Source organism: Vicia villosa, linkage group LG5, assembly GCF_029867415.1.
Source record: "Vicia villosa cultivar HV-30 ecotype Madison, WI linkage group LG5, Vvil1.0, whole genome shotgun sequence".
Classification (NCBI taxonomy): domain Eukaryota; kingdom Viridiplantae; phylum Streptophyta; class Magnoliopsida; order Fabales; family Fabaceae; genus Vicia; species Vicia villosa.
In genome coordinates, this window is record NC_081184.1 from 137,314 (window position 1) to 153,159 (window position 15,846).

Below are 15,846 nucleotides of genomic sequence, written 5' to 3' on the forward strand. Positions count from 1 at the left end.
GTACTGGGAGAGGTATGGCTCTGATACCAATTGTAACACCCCACTTTCCCAACTTATAGATTTATAATAAAAGTACACAGTTTATATCAGAGTATCCCAGTAGGATGTCACATCTTCCAAAAATCATAACATTTAGGTTCATTTTATTACTCCATTTATTCATAAAAGAATTTCTTACACAGCGGAAATATCAATTATTCGATTTCATAGCACTTCGGCTTAAAATAACAATATCCTCCACTTAAATTCGTAGTCCAACAAAATATAAAGGTAAGATACGTAACAAATCAAACAAAGTAAAACATAACAAATTCCCAATCCCGTGTTACGTATCAGAGCGACTCCTAAGACTCGATCAAGCAACACTCAACATCCAAGCACTACTCAGGTACCTGAATATCTGTACTCCCGAAGAAGCACAGACACAACAACAAAAAGGGGTGAGAATTACATTCAATAAATACACGGTGAATTATCACATACTAAGGAGTAGTATCTACACATATATACAATTATAGATCACACGTCAATTCTCACACACAACATCATTAACAGCACCATTCACAACATCAACAATACTATTCACAAAATTGACATTTAAATATATGAAATGCGATGCAACCAACGACATCTATATGCATGTGGTACCAACGGAGCATAAGCCCCCATCATAATGCCAGTTAAAAGGGCAACAACAAGGCATAAGCCTTCAGCATCAGAGCATAAGCCCTCAACAACAAGGCATAAGCCTTCAGCAACAGAGCATAAGCCCTCATCAATGTATGTATGCAACATGGATGCATAATCAACAACAATCGTACCATACAAGGCATAAGCCTTCAACAACATCGACATTGGTCATACGACCTACAACTCAAAATGTCCACTTATCAGGACAAATCAACTCAAACCAATCAACTCTGGCCATCGGCCTACAACTCATATCAACAAATCAACGACATCAAAGATCAACAACATATAACAACAATACCATTAGCCAACAACAACATAATTCGATTACTGAAACATTATTTAACGACTTACTAGTTCATCATTATAACATATATGTACAGTACATCATTCATCAAGCAATGAAATCATGAGTCAAAATTAATTGAAACTTACATATCATTTCATCATTTACACATAGGTTATCTCGTAAGGTTCATCATGCTCGAAACGGCACTAAAAACGGAGTTACGGATCAAAAGTTACGCATCATTGAACTTTCGAAGAAAATCACAAGACAGAATTTTTACACACAGAAGCCATACGCGTATCACCAGTCCCATACGCGTATCACCCATAGCCCATACGCGTCCATACGCGTATCACCAGGACCAGATTTTGCCTAGAAGCCACCTCATACGCGTATCAGCCTTGCCATACGCGTATCACCAGATTCAATTTCCTCTTTAAAAATTTCCATACGCGTATGAGCATCCTCATACGCTCCTCATACGCAACCAGCCAGTACAGTGTGTTTTGGGACAGGGCACCTGCGTATCATACGCGTATGGCCCCTTGGGAGTGTCCCTCATACGCGTATGACTTCATCCCATACGCGTATGACACTGTTCCATACGCGAAACACCAGAAAATGTCCAGAACCTGCAATTTCGTGACAGTCCAATTCCCACTCGTTTTCACTCATAACAGGCTATGATTTTAAGTCTAAAACAACACTTTTTCACCTATTATCTCATACTTTTCATCTAGATTCATTACCCTATTGTTCTACATTCATTTTACATGATAACCACTCACTTTCTCCTCATCAATTCAACCTATATTTTCAGATTGGGTTTTTAAGAGAAGAACACGACAACACATCAACTGACACAATACTCATATCACATTCATCAATCAAATCAGAATTTCACACAGATTCAATCAGAGATGACATCAATCACACACAAAATCAATTAACATTCATTAATCAAACATCAAACCAAGAAAAGATTATACACAAATCAATTCCAATTCGTTCCTATAGAGGGGAAGGAACCCTCACTACCCTTTCATGTTTTAATCACCATTTAAAGAACCCATTCTCCCCCCTTACCTTAGAATTGAGCTTTGATCCTTCAACAATGGCGGAGTTCTTCTACCTCTTGCCCTAGCCTCTTTCTCTGCTTCTACGTTCTTCACAAAATTAACCAAAACCTAATCTTCCTTCTAAGTCTATTTTATTTTATTAATAATACTTATTTCTAATTTTACTAATGGGCTTACTACACACACCCTCCCAACTACTAACCACATACATGGCCCATTTAATTAATTAACGCTATTATTATTATTATAACTAATTCTTAAATTACTTAATAATACCAACTGATAACAACATACCCACTTATGATAACTTATACTAAAATTATGCCAAATAATGCACAAACACACCATAAAATAATTAAGAATAAAATATATCTAATATTATTTCTAACATCTATTCTCCGGTTAACTGACTAATTAATCCAACTTAAACTCAAAACTGCAAACGACGAATCAATCCAATACGCCTCTTAAAATAACACTGATAAATCCCAACTTCGACCATTCCAATAAAATAATCCCTTAACTAATTTAATTAAATAGATAATTAAATTCGGGGCGTTACAGATGTTACTAAATACCATTAGGTGGATACGAGTAGTAAGGAAGGTTTCATTCACCAACACTCAAAATTTGAAGGGTGCTCATAGAGATGTGGGACCGTCCTCCGTTTTGTCTGTTTCCTATGCTGACCCTAACAAAAGGATATGCAGCTCATTTGATGGATGTTCCATACTTTTTTATGAATGTTTGTTATTTAGGCTGAGATTCAAGTTGGCCTTCAACAGTTTTGAGGAAGGAGGTGTCGAATCATTTGAGAATTTCCCGTCTCAATTACACCTAGTAGCCAGGGCCTTCGTCAAAGTATTATAGAATTTCCATGTTATCTTTTTAATAAAGGACCAAGTGGAAATTCTGGATCTGATGCCTTTATTACTACATGTTTTAGAGGTTGGAAAAAAGTGAGAGATGAAAAGAATTATGCTTTTCTTAAGCATATAGAGAAGGATCTTCGCTCAGCACATAAAAATGCAATGGTAGGTTATCAAGACTTGTTGAATAAAGCGGCATATATTGAGAATATTTCCCCAAAACAAAGCTCAAGTCAAAGAAAGAAGAATTGACTATGTCTCAAGGCTTCAATTGACACTGTTCGTTGGTTGACACTTCTAGCTTGTGCTTTTAGGGGCCTTGATGAATCTAGCGAGTAAAAAAATCAAGGTAATTTTCTTGAGTTGCTAAAACTCTTGGAATCTTATAATGATGAAATAGCAAAAGTTGTGTTGGAAAATGCTCCACAAAATGACAAATATACTTCACATAAAATTCAAAAAGAGCTCTTGGAAATTATTGTTATTAGGATTGGAAAGCATATCATTGAAGAAATTGGCGATTCCAAATTTTGTATCCTTGTTGATGAAGCTCGTGATGAGTCAAACAAGGAACAAATGGCTCTTATTTTAAGATTTGTTGACAAATTTGGTTTAAGACAAGCGCGGTTTTTTGATGTGGCACATATGAATGACACACAGACATTAACTTTTAAGGAAAATGTGTGTGATATACTTTCTCGACAAAACCTTGATGTTTCTAACCTTCGTGGCCAAAAGTATGATGGTGCAATAAATATGAGAGGAGAATGAAATGGTTTATAAGTATTATTAATGAAGGATTGTCCTTATGCATACTGCAATCATTATTTTGCGCATTGGTTGCAAATTGCTTTAGTTACTGCTTCAAGAGAAATTAAACCATTAAATAAATTCTTTGAAAAGCTAACTTATATGGTCAGTGTTGTTTGTTTTTCACCAAATCAACATGATGAGTTACAAGAAGCCCAATTAAAAGAAATTGAACATTTGTTAGAGATTGATGAAATCATTATTGGTAAAGGTGAAAATTAAATTGGTACTTTAAAACGAGCTGAGACTACTCGTTGGGGATCGCATTTCAATTCTATTTTTAGCTTGATGAATATGTATGAAGCAACTTGTCGTGTTTTAAAAATATTATCCTGACTCTTCTAGTGTCTACTGCCACAATTGAGAGATCTTTTTCCGCAACAAAAATTATCAAGACTAAATTGCGAAACAAGATGAAAGACCCATTTCTAGCCGATAGCATGATTGTTTACAATGAAAGGGAAATTAGTTCATGTATTAGTTCACATTCTATTATTGATGATTTCAAATCACTCACTACGAGTAGCGTATAATTTTAAAGTATATAATTTATTTTTTTAGTAATCAACTTTGTATTTATTACGACTTAAATTTTATATACAATATAATTTTTATATTTAATTTAAATATTATAATTTATTTTAGTGGTCCACTCACTTTCCTGATTCCGCCACTGCTTGTTTCTGGTAGTATTTCTAATTCTTCTTTCACTCATATTACCCTTAACCCATAACCCATTGTTTCTGGTAGTATTTCTAATTCTTCTTTCACTCATATTACCCTTAACCCATAACCACTCTACTTCATCTTTATTCTTCTCAACCTTAACAAATGACACCAAAATATCATAGAAAGGATGCCACATATCAAGTGTTCAAGTTCCACAACCCACTTTTAATTAAAAAAATTGAAAGCCCCAAAGTGTTACGTAAGCTTTACAATACTATTCATATATTGTGACATCTTCATTGTGCAATTCTCTTACCAACAAATCCTCTTTTTCATTCCAAACAAAACACTTTGAACTGAATCTTCATTTCTTTGTTCTAACTAAATACATTGTTCCAAAATAAAGGAACATTTGAATCATTAGTTGAACCATAAGCAAGCATCACATGATATGATATCATACGTTACATGTTTTTAATATAACAAGCTATAAGGTATGAAATTGAGTTGTTGTGTTTGGACCAACATGTTTATAAAATACATTGGAAATTATTGATTGTACTTCAATTTGGAATCCCTGCTGCAAGCTTAGCCCTTAGATCCTTTCTTAATATTTTGCCAGAAGGTGACTTTGGAATAGCATCAATGAAGAATACTCTATTTATTCTTTTGTAAAACACCACCTAAAATATAGGTCAAACAATACATATTATTAGATATATAAACATCTTTGGGAAAAAAATTAAGAAAAATGAAAGATTTTTTAATAAAAAAAAATTACCTGTTTAGCAACGAACTTCTTAATTTCATCTTCAGTTGTCTCAATATCACCATTCGATCTAACTACAAATGCAACTGGGACCTCACCAGCGGCTTCATCTTGCATTCTGAAAAAATAAAATATTTTATTATCATTAAGTTGAACATTTTTTTCATATTCGAATTTGAGATTTTACGATTGTGTGTTTGAGTTAATAATAATTATTATCAATTCGTCCGGAAAAAGATAACGGACACAAGTACTTACGGGACGACAGCAACATCGGAGATTTGAGGATGAGAGAGAATAATTGCTTCAAGTTCAGCTGGAGCAACTTGAAAACCTTTGTATTTAATCAATTCTTTAAGCCTATCAACGATGAACAATTCATCATCATCATCAATGTATCCAATGTCACCTGTATGCAACCAACCTTCTCTGTCTATTGTTCTCAATGTTGCTTCTGGATCATTTAGATAACCTAATGTTCAACATGTAACAAACAATATGTTAAAATAATACCATTTAAATAATATACTATAGTTTTGACATACATATGTCATATGTGACTTTTCTATGTTTAAGCTTAATGATACATATTTCAAATTTTCAGCATTAGTCAAAGGTGGGTATAAAAAACAGTATTCTTAGAAATAAGGCATATTACTTGTAAACAAACAAGACTATACCAACTCGTGTAATTTGTTGACCTATATATTCATGTTGGTTGGTTTTACAATGATAAAAAGTCTTCAAAATTAAGATTATTTCTTGGTTGGTTGACCTATATTTTGGGACTTAGTTTTTAGCCTGACACCAAAATTCCAATCATTTACAAAAATGTGGTAAGCAATGTAAGCCACCAACCTTTGAGAAAGGAAAGACCCAAGACACTGCCTATGATTAAATATTACAAGTGAATGTGAATTTGACTTTTTAATTTATCGACGTATCTGATCTATTACATAATTTATCGGTATTTATCAGACATATCAATAAATATAAAAAAGAAAATTTTTTTATAACAATGATTAGAGTGTATAATTTTCATTTATCATAATTATATATTGGTAAGACATATCAATAAATATAAAAAAGAAAATTTTCTTATAACAATGATTAGAGTGTATAATTTTCATTTATCATAATTATATATTGGTAAGTCTGTAAGTCTATTTGAGATGTGTCAGATCCAAAATAAAATTTGGCATAAGAGTTAGAATGTGATTAGATTTATAAAGTATAGTACCTTTCATGATTTGATCGCCTCTAATACAAATTTCACCGGGTTGATTACGAGACAAAGAAGAATCATTTTCAGGATCAACAATCTTCATCTCAGCATTTCTAACAACAGTACCACATGCACCTGGTTTAACATCTATTGGCTCTTTTGCAAATGATAAACACATTGTTAACACTGGTCCAGCCTCCGTCATTCCATATCCCTATAATCAATCAAATAAATACATTAAAATCGCAATTTCAATTGCATCAACCGCATACAATCTCTGTAGCTCTGACACTAACACATATGTTACGAATATAACAAGTATACCTGTCCAAGTTTGGCTTTAGGAAATTTGGCCCTAACAGTGTCCTCAAGTTCTTTACCAAGAGGGGCCCCACCAGATTTCAAAACCCTAATGGATGAAAGGTCATAGCTATCAAGCTCAGGTGACTTAGAAATAGCCAAAACAATTGGAGGCACAACAGGAGCAATGGTAACTCTGTATTTATGAACAAGTTCCAAAAATGCATGAATATCAAACTTTGGCATTAAGAGAATTGAAGCCTTGGCTCTCAAACCACAAAGCAAAACAGAGTTGAGTGAGTAGATATGAAACATTGGAAGAACACATAGTATCACATCTTCACTATGGTAATATAGATTTGGATTTTCACCATCCACTTGTTGTGCTATGCTTGTGACTAGTCCTTTGTGTGTTAGCATAACACCTTTAGGTAACCCTGTTGTTCCAGAAGAAAATGGCAAAGCAACCACATCATCAGGGTTGATGTTCACTTCTACCTGTTGAAATTTCTAAAAAAAATTAGGCACCAATTTCACACACTAAATAAATAAAAAAATCACTTTACCAAATTAAATATTTTTGGACAATAATACTAATTTCTTTTAGTATAAAAAATTATCATTCGCAATTATCAGTTATTAATTTTAATTATAAATTCGAATGATAATGTTTAATCTAACTGTATCGATTTTTTTTATTCGTTCAATTATAATAATTTTATTAATATTATAAAATAAAATTGCGTAGTACTTAATTATTATACCATGCACTAGTTGGTAGTGAGTTGGAACCAAATATTCCACTTACCTTCTGAATGATATGTATAACCTAATTCCACCTAAATTAGGGTGTTGGAGAAATTTAGCTCCAATAGTTCATACTTTTTTTTCTACATCACATTATTATATATATTCTAGACATTACATTACTAGTCTATATGTAACACTCCTTTTGTATTTTTAAATAAAAAAGTTATATTTAAAAAAATAAATAAATTTAGAAAATTAATTATTTTCCATTATTTAATAATTGAAATATGATTTTAAAGCAAAAAATATTTTTTTTACTAATAATGTAAAATCTATTTTTGCTCATTTTTTTATTGGTCCAAATAATACTTTATCCTACAAAAGTCCCATACTATGTATTTCACACAAATTTTTAAAAAAATTTAAATTGAAAAAGATAAATTTTTTAGAAAAAATTAACCGTAATATAGATGTAAAATAACAATTTGAAATTAATGCAGATACTATGAAGTATAACTGAATAAAAATAAATCTGAAAATCATAAATATTTTTCTAACTATGACAATTATTATGAGAAAATACTAAAAAATTTGCATCAATTTTAACATTACCTCATCAATTTCATTCTCATGAGCCTTAACCAATTCACTGAAATGCAAATGATTTTCTCCTTCTGGTAAAGAATCCACAAAAACAAGCTTCACATTTTCCAAATCCTTAACTTTCTCATAGTAACAACCTTGCGTTACAATCAACTTAGCATTAGAAGCTTTTGCTTGTTTAGCAATCTCAGCAGCAGTAAAAAAAGGATTCGCGGCGGTCATTATAGCGCCGCGAATAGAAGCACCTAGAAAGGAGAACACGAATTCGGGACAATTCGGGAGAAGAACCATGATGACATCGCCGTGTTCGATCCCGAGTTTCTGGAGACCGGACGCGACTCGTCGGGCGGATAGCTCGACGTCGTCGTACGTGAAGATTTCGCCAGTTGGTGCATTGATGAGACATGGATGTGATCCATATTTGGGGAGATTTTCAAAGCAATAGGAATGGAGAGGAAGGTTTTTGGGAATGTGGATGTTAGGGAGCTTAGACCTAAAAATGATTTCTTGTGTTTTTTGGATTGTCATTTTGAATGTTTTGATTTGATGAAATTTATGTTGATGTTTGGTTTGTTTCTTCACTTGAGAAAGAACAAGAATTATGGTTGTATTATAGGACTTGTAGCCAGCCACATGAGAATTGGTTCAAAGGTGGTCGTGGTTGGTGAAGGACAAAATGGTCAATTTAAAATATATAGAAAAAAATTATTTTTAATATATAGTTGGTGGGTGATGTATGAATATGCATTATAGATCATGGATCATAGGAAAAATAGTTGTTGGTGAGAGTGACATTTACTAAAATTAAAATAAAAAATTCTTAAGCATAATAAATTAATATTAAACAAATTATATTACAAAAGAATGTTCATTTTATTTTATAATTATATATATTAAATAAAAGTCATATTTATTTATAATATATATCTAAAATAAATGGTCTGATAAAGATTTGCTCTGACTCAGATGAGTTATAAATATCAATTTATTTAAACTTCTTTTTAATTAAAAAAATTGTTAATTAATTTTTAGATTGGTTAGTGGTTTTGGTTTTATTTTTTTTCTAAATAAATAGAATTTAGTTTTGGCATTTTATTTTCTTTTTCTTTTTACCTACCACAAGACCATTTCAATTCATTGTGTGGAGTGGAGTCTCTTATTTCCATTTGGACGGAACTTTACCAAATCTTATCCTTTTCACCAACCACAAAGACCATGATTGGCTTGTAATCATTCTGTATTCTTTAAATGGGCCTTGGCCCATATATTTTCATGAATGTCTTCAAGCCCAATAGGCCTTGGTTTCCCATTCTTTTCATCTAAAAAAAATATTAAAAAAAAAATATTTTAATATTACATCTCATTTAAAAAATATATATATTAAAATTTTAAAAAAATTATAAGAGCATTAAGGAATTTTATTTTATTTTGGTAAAAATAAGAAAAGGAATTTTACAATGAAATAAAGAAGGAAGGAATTTAAAGGTGAAAAGGAAACATTAAAGGAAAAATAATTGAGAGAATCTGAGGTTCATTGATAGAAGATACATTTATGTCACGTTTCTATTAATGAAAAGATTAATGCTATTACAGTTTTTTTTCTTAAATTAATAACTTTACTGTTTATGTATTAAGTATTTATGGGCTTAAATATGATATACAATGAACTCTAACTTTCATTATATTTTGACACTATATTTAAATTATTGGAAAAATATTTTTTTCGTCCCTTAATTTGTTTCGGAGTTCAATTTGGTCTCTTAACTTTTAAAAAATTCAAATTAATCCTTTAACTATTAAAAACGTTAGTCCTTTCATCTAAGTCCGTCAGTCAAAGTAAAAAAAAAATGACATTGTAATTTGCTTGACGTGGAATGCCACTATTTATTATTTAAAAAAACGTTTTTTTATTCTTATTCTATTCACTACTTATTCATTTCAATTTTCACCAAAATTTCTTTAAACATTTTCATTAAAATAAATATAATGATGACAACTTGATATGGTCGTTTGTTTTCTTCTTAGATTTCTGAGAGAGTATTTGTCTGTGTTGTTGTTGAACACAGATAGAGAGAGACAGAGACACACAGAGAGAAAAAAAAGTTTTTTCATTTCATTTTGTTTTGTTGCTTCCAGTTACAAAACCCCCAGAAATTATTATTTAGTTCTGTTTTCTGTCACTCGGTCATAAAAATTGAATTTTACATGTCACCTGCTATATCATCAAAAATTAACGCAGTTATTGACATTTTGACAGAAAGGACCTACGTACTTCGTTTTTAAGATTTAATAAATTAATTTAAAAACTTATCACATATACCGATATTTATCTTATCGCAATGGTGGTGATTCCCTTACGTTTTACTTTTTGTTACTTTGATTATATGTATTGCAGGTTATAATATTAAGTAGTTTATTGACGATGATTAAAGAACAAAGTTAAATTAATTATAACATCAAAGATTGAATTTATCATAAAGTAAAGCAAAATAAATTTTTGCGATGAAAAGTAAAGATAGTTAAATTCAAATATCAATATTAAAAAAAATTGAAGTCGTGAAAGTTTGCTTTTGCTTGATCATATGTTTTATTTTTTATTTATATGATTTGGATTATTAGTGTATAAATTAAGCAAGAATTATTCTCAAAGTATTAAGGCAATACACATATACTAAAATATTTTACAAAATTTAATGTATTTCAAAACCTTTCTAAAAAGTGAAAATTCTGACTAATCGATTAGGAAGCGTCATAATCAATTAGAAAATCAAATTCTCACTCTCTAATCAATTAGAAATGGTGTATAATCCATTAAGGGGCGAATTTGCCACGGAATCGATTAGGAACCTTTTTAATCAATTAGAAATTAAACCGGGTTAAGTTGTTTCCATATTTGCTACGTTTAATCAATTAGTGCGGTAGTCTAATTGATTAAAGAGCAACCACAACTCATAGATTATTTTATTTTGAGCCAATTTTTTCTCATTTATAAAATAGTCTTGTGCATTCTTCCAAAGCATAAAAATATGATTTTCTACTCCTCTTTCTCACTCACTTTCTTCATATTAAAATTTATTTATACACTAGTTGTTATCTTAGTGTTGATAAATCGAAGAGTTTAAAATAAGAGTTATGTAAATTGTTGTTCAGATCAAATTGTGTTGTAATTTTAATTTAAAAGCTTAGTTATCTTGTAACATGGTAAGTGATACAAATGTTGCAAGCAAAATTTGTGAAAAGTTTGATGTAAGAAGGTTGTGAGATGAACCTGGTGTAAAAGCTCATAGTTATTAGTGCAAATCTCAACGGAAAACCCTTGGAAATTAGATTAGACCGCGTGGTTTATAGTCAAACTAGTATAAATCCTGAAGTGATCTTTTTAACTCTTCTCTTTTACATTTATTCATTTTTTCTACCGCTCTCTAATTCTCTACTTCATTTTACTTCTTAAAATTGACCAACTTTAAAATCAATCTATTACAAAAAGTGTTCAGAAACTAAGTAATACAATGAACCCATCCTATGGTGTTTGAAATTACTAGGATTTAGAAGGAAAATGTAGTCTTAGGTAGGATTAGGAGAACTGGAATGTACATGACGTAGTTTAGGAGACTTGACGAATAGGCCATGGTCTTTTCGATTGTCAAAGATTAGATGGGTGGGTGGTATCCTTATTTCATATTCCTACATGTGATATTACTTTTTGAGACTATAACCTCTGGTTGTCTTTTACCACTTTTGAGCATCATTTTCTATCAAATCTAATGTTGGCCCCTTATGAGATTTATCCTCCATTGTGGGTTAACATCAAGGTTTTTGGACAATGTTTCACCTTAAGATAAAATCCACTGGTCATAACCAATGGATGTCATTATTTCAAATCTTCAAGTTTTTGTGGCGTATATATACCTATTGACTTTTGCCAGCAGTTTTTACTTATTTCTCCATTTTCAAAGACTTTGCATTAGTCAATGTGTATTGTTGACACGATGTGAAAATCATGCTTTAACATATGATGGTATGTGACCACTTTAACATGCATGTAGAGGATATTTAATTTTCACCAGAAAAGTTGAAAGGCATGGATGTAGAGTCTTTTAGAAGTATAAGCCATTACACAAAAAACTCTTAATAGGCGAATTTCCCTTGCCGTATAGATTCTATTACCCTCGTTTTTGCCACTAAGGATGAAGTCATTGTCATTCTAGGTGGGTATTGATTTTTGCCACTAAAGAAGACACTTTTTGAATTGGATACTCATTAGCTTCTGCTGATTTCTAAACTGACATCGATTTAGTGCACTTGCTAGAATCACAATCAGAGGTCAACAAGGTCGGTTAGACACCGACACCGTTTTCTTCCATTTGTTCATCATTCTGAGGTTGATATATGTGATGGAAATATTGACGAACAATTCCTACAAGCAACACAAATGATCTGGCAAAGACCCGAGGTGCTCACAAATGTGAGGGTAAGCCTTAGAATGACGATGAACTTTAGTATATGACTGGTATTTTGACGCATGGTTCAAAATGCCATAAGATTATTCGTTATGTGAGCTGACAATCTTGCTTCAACCATTTGCATTGGTCAAATATCTCTTTAGGGCAAATTCGTCTAAGATCCCCCAATCCTAGATATCAGTTATCCAAAAGGGTGACAAATGTTATAAGATTATTCATAGGTTATACACTAAGAAGATGATGTCAGCTTGATGTCATCATGATGACATTGTTATTTAGTGATTATTTAATATGACTGTTGGTGGAATCTTCAAATATAAAAGGTTCTAGGGAATTCCATCACAAGTGATTTGGCCTGGTGATTGGGCAAAAAACATATATTAAACTTCAAATTTTCACTTTTTGATCAATAAAAGCAATGCATATTCTATACATAGGGTGAAAATGAAATAACATTAATAAAAATAAAGAAGAACAAATGATACAAAAAACTTCAACTAACTAATAAGAATGAAAAGCTTACACATTCATGGTTTTGCTAATAGAAATGTCTTAAAGATTGTTCAAGAATTCTAAATCAAATAATTATTCATAAAAAGAGTTAAGTATATCTATTCTCATTTTATTAAATACTACAACTTCTTACAAAATTTTCATTTTTAGACAAGTTAAACAATATCCTTGCAACACTCATTATCTATCATTTGCTATAATTTAGAATTATAGATGATATATGTATCCAATGGTGCAGTGTTTTATTCTCCCAATGGAAAAGTTGTGCAAATCTACAAAACATCAAGTTCTTTTCCAATAACCCACTTCATCTCTTGCTCAAGCATTTCAACACTAATTAAAGGCAAAAATGGTATAGAAAATTTTGTTAGTAATGAATCCTCCATTAAACCTGAAGCAAATGTGGGCAAGATATCACTGACATCACCATCAATGGAACATAAATTCCTACAAAAAAATATACACTCCATTGCATCAAATTGTAGAGACATCTAAAACCTGTATATTTTGATCGAAGTTAGGACTATCGATAGAATCATGTTAATGTGACATAATTTTTGTAGTTCATCAAGATTGAGTGATGTACCTGTACAACAACAATGTATTGTATCTCATTCTTCTAATACTGGAAAAGTACTTTTCGAGGATCGAGTTGACCACTACAATAACTTGAAGGAACCGCGGATATTTCTTGTCTTCCTTTCCACTCTTCGCCAGGTTTGAGAGTGATTGCTTTTTCTACACAAGCAGATTGAACACATAACATGTGTTTGTACTCGTCATCCCCTAAATCAGATATGGTTTTCGCTTTCTTGTCCCACGGATTCCATACCACTACAGATAATACAAATGTACATTACTAATAAAATAACAAAAAAATGCGTGTTCAACACATCATGCAATAAACACAATTTTATATAATTTTTGTTTACATAAGATTTGATAAACTAACCAGCATCAGGAAGCCCGTCTTTTCGCACTTCAAAAATTCTCTTCCTTTCATGGTCTATGATAGCAATTTTTGTGGGAGTGCTTACGTACACTTTGTCCACCTTCGTCGTTGAAGAAACAAAATTGTAAGACTTACATAGCTGAATTAATAAAATATAGAATACTAGAAACTACTCCGTTGATAACATATACTCACTTCAGACTCGAATGTTATAGCATCTCCTTGTTCTGTAAATCGTTGCCTATTCTTCAAATTGTCTAGATAATCCAATGTCTCTAGTCCTTCTATTCGAACTTCACTGAACATTAGCAAGGTGAAAATTAGCTTGTACTTGCAAATAGTCTTTGAGATAGCAACAATATATAGACCAAGAATTTATGAGGCGAATTTATGAAAAATAGATATATGGCGCAACAAAACCTGATATCGGTAACATAGAGATATGTATGATAGGCAAATGTGAAGGTAAACGATTTTCCATCTTTATTTGTATTTCGAATTCGGGAGGTCATCATCAGATCTCCTGTAGGTCCCAAAGCTATCCTTAGGCGAAACTCATATCTACAAGAAACAGAATATTAAGCACATTTTTCGACAATTACATAGTTAATTAGTCATGTTCGGCTATACATGTATACCTATGAGGCCAATTCTTTGAATCGTCTTCAGAGTTTTTAAGAATCAAATCAATGAAAGCTCTACTAGTGCTGTTTGTTGGAAATGGAGGAGGATTAGGATCTAAGGTCCACAACTTGTTCCTTGCAAATCCATGATGGTCAAGAGAACCAAGATTTGAGAACTGCATATGAATATAATAAAGTACTTAAAGAAACAAACAAGAAATGAAAACATAGAAGCTTTATAAAATACACATACTTGAGGAAAACATATTGGAATGCCTCCGCGTATTGATTTCGGAGGATTAAAATTAGCCTGCAATGATGTTTTGGCACACATTATGAAACAAAAAAAACATATATTTAAGGTTGAATAGGAAAATGTAGTTGGTTACCTTACTACTAACAAATAGTAATTCTTCTCCACGTTCATTTTTCCAGGATGTAACCTGTCCTCCGTATAAATACACCTGAAAATGAAAATTGAATATAATTAGATTTTCTATTATATATGATACATTGATGGATCATACATGAATATGAAATCAATAGATGAATGTGAAATGTGAATATTAATGCAATACCTCAGCGGAGAAGCCACGAACTTCTTTAAGAATGATCTTCTCTAAGCCATTAACGCCTATAGACTGTTTTACGTAAACCGGTTTTTGTGACATATCTCTCTCTTCTCTGATCTCTCTCCTCATCCGATCAATGCAAATGGAATGTCCTTCTTCCCCTCAATCAACATTTCTCATCTATTAATGTATATATAGGCTATATCTGGTTGAGAGAGAGAAAAAATTCTTTTCATTATAAATATAGGGGACATTTATTTATTTGATGAGTATAAAAGAGAATGGAGAGTGTATTTGAGATTAAAAAAATGATTTAAGTCAAAATTGAAATTGTATGTAATTTGATTTATTTTGGATGATTACAGTTTTGGACTGGACCTACACTTGATCTGGCGCAAGGCCCAATTGAAGTCTAACTAGGCAGAAGGCCCGATTAAGCTCCTATTCGTATGGGCTTACACTTGGCCGACCGCCGAGGAATGGCCACACTTGTCTAATCCAGCAATTCTACATCGCCTCGAGCAGGCGTGGCTACCGAGTGTGACCACCTGCAGGGTCTCGGGCATGCGTAAGCTACGAGCATTACCAGTTGTCCGTCATCCGCGAGGACCCTCCTCCTCGTAGGGTTCCTTCACCTTCAATCCTTCGAATATCATGTGGACTATGTGCT

At 32.0% G+C, this 15,846-nt stretch overlaps 2 protein-coding genes across 2 annotated transcripts; both read right to left on the reverse strand.

The window, feature by feature from the left end:
- Positions 1-4,734: 4,734 nt before the first annotated feature.
- On the reverse strand, positions 4,735-8,664 carry LOC131601042 (4-coumarate--CoA ligase 1-like). The gene is made up of 6 exons (XM_058872754.1): positions 8,063-8,664; positions 6,725-7,198; positions 6,416-6,614; positions 5,434-5,647; positions 5,188-5,293; positions 4,735-5,089 (listed from the first exon to the last, which is right to left on the reverse strand). Exons 1-6 carry the CDS (start codon positions 8,579-8,581, stop codon positions 4,970-4,972), a joined length of 1,632 nt encoding a protein of 543 aa, XP_058728737.1. The 5' UTR covers positions 8,582-8,664; the 3' UTR covers positions 4,735-4,969.
- Positions 8,665-13,138: 4,474 nt separating this feature from the next.
- Positions 13,139-15,327, reverse strand: LOC131601044 (putative glucose-6-phosphate 1-epimerase). The gene is made up of 9 exons (XM_058872758.1): positions 15,183-15,327; positions 14,994-15,068; positions 14,858-14,914; positions 14,620-14,780; positions 14,402-14,542; positions 14,177-14,279; positions 13,982-14,081; positions 13,616-13,863; positions 13,139-13,476 (listed from the first exon to the last, which is right to left on the reverse strand). The coding sequence occupies exons 1-8, from the start codon at positions 15,303-15,305 to the stop codon at positions 13,649-13,651; spliced, it is 975 nt and encodes a 324-aa protein (XP_058728741.1). The 5' UTR covers positions 15,306-15,327; the 3' UTR covers positions 13,139-13,476; positions 13,616-13,648.
- Positions 15,328-15,846: the final 519 nt, after the last annotated feature.

Bases quoted from the DNA above. Each gene is read 5' to 3' on its own strand.
- LOC131601044 (XM_058872758.1), bottom strand. From the start codon at position 15,305: ATGAGGAGAGAGATCAGAGAAGAGAGAGATATGTCACAAAAACCGGTT. The intron at 14,280-14,401 runs GTTTTGTTGCGC...GCTAATGTTCAG, and splicing joins CTCTATGTTACCGATATCAG to TGAAGTTCGAATAGAAGGAC. The intron at 14,082-14,176 runs GTGAGTATATGT...TCAACGACGAAG, and splicing joins CTATAACATTCGAGTCTGAA to GTGGACAAAGTGTACGTAAG.
- LOC131601042 (XM_058872754.1), bottom strand. From the start codon at position 8,581: ATGACAATCCAAAAAACACAAGAAATCATTTTTAGGTCTAAGCTCCCT. The intron at 6,615-6,724 runs GTATACTTGTTA...GATTGATTATAG, and splicing joins CTAAAGCCAAACTTGGACAG to GGATATGGAATGACGGAGGC. The intron at 5,648-6,415 runs GTACTATACTTT...GTTGAACATTAG, and splicing joins AGGCGATCAAATCATGAAAG to GTTATCTAAATGATCCAGAA.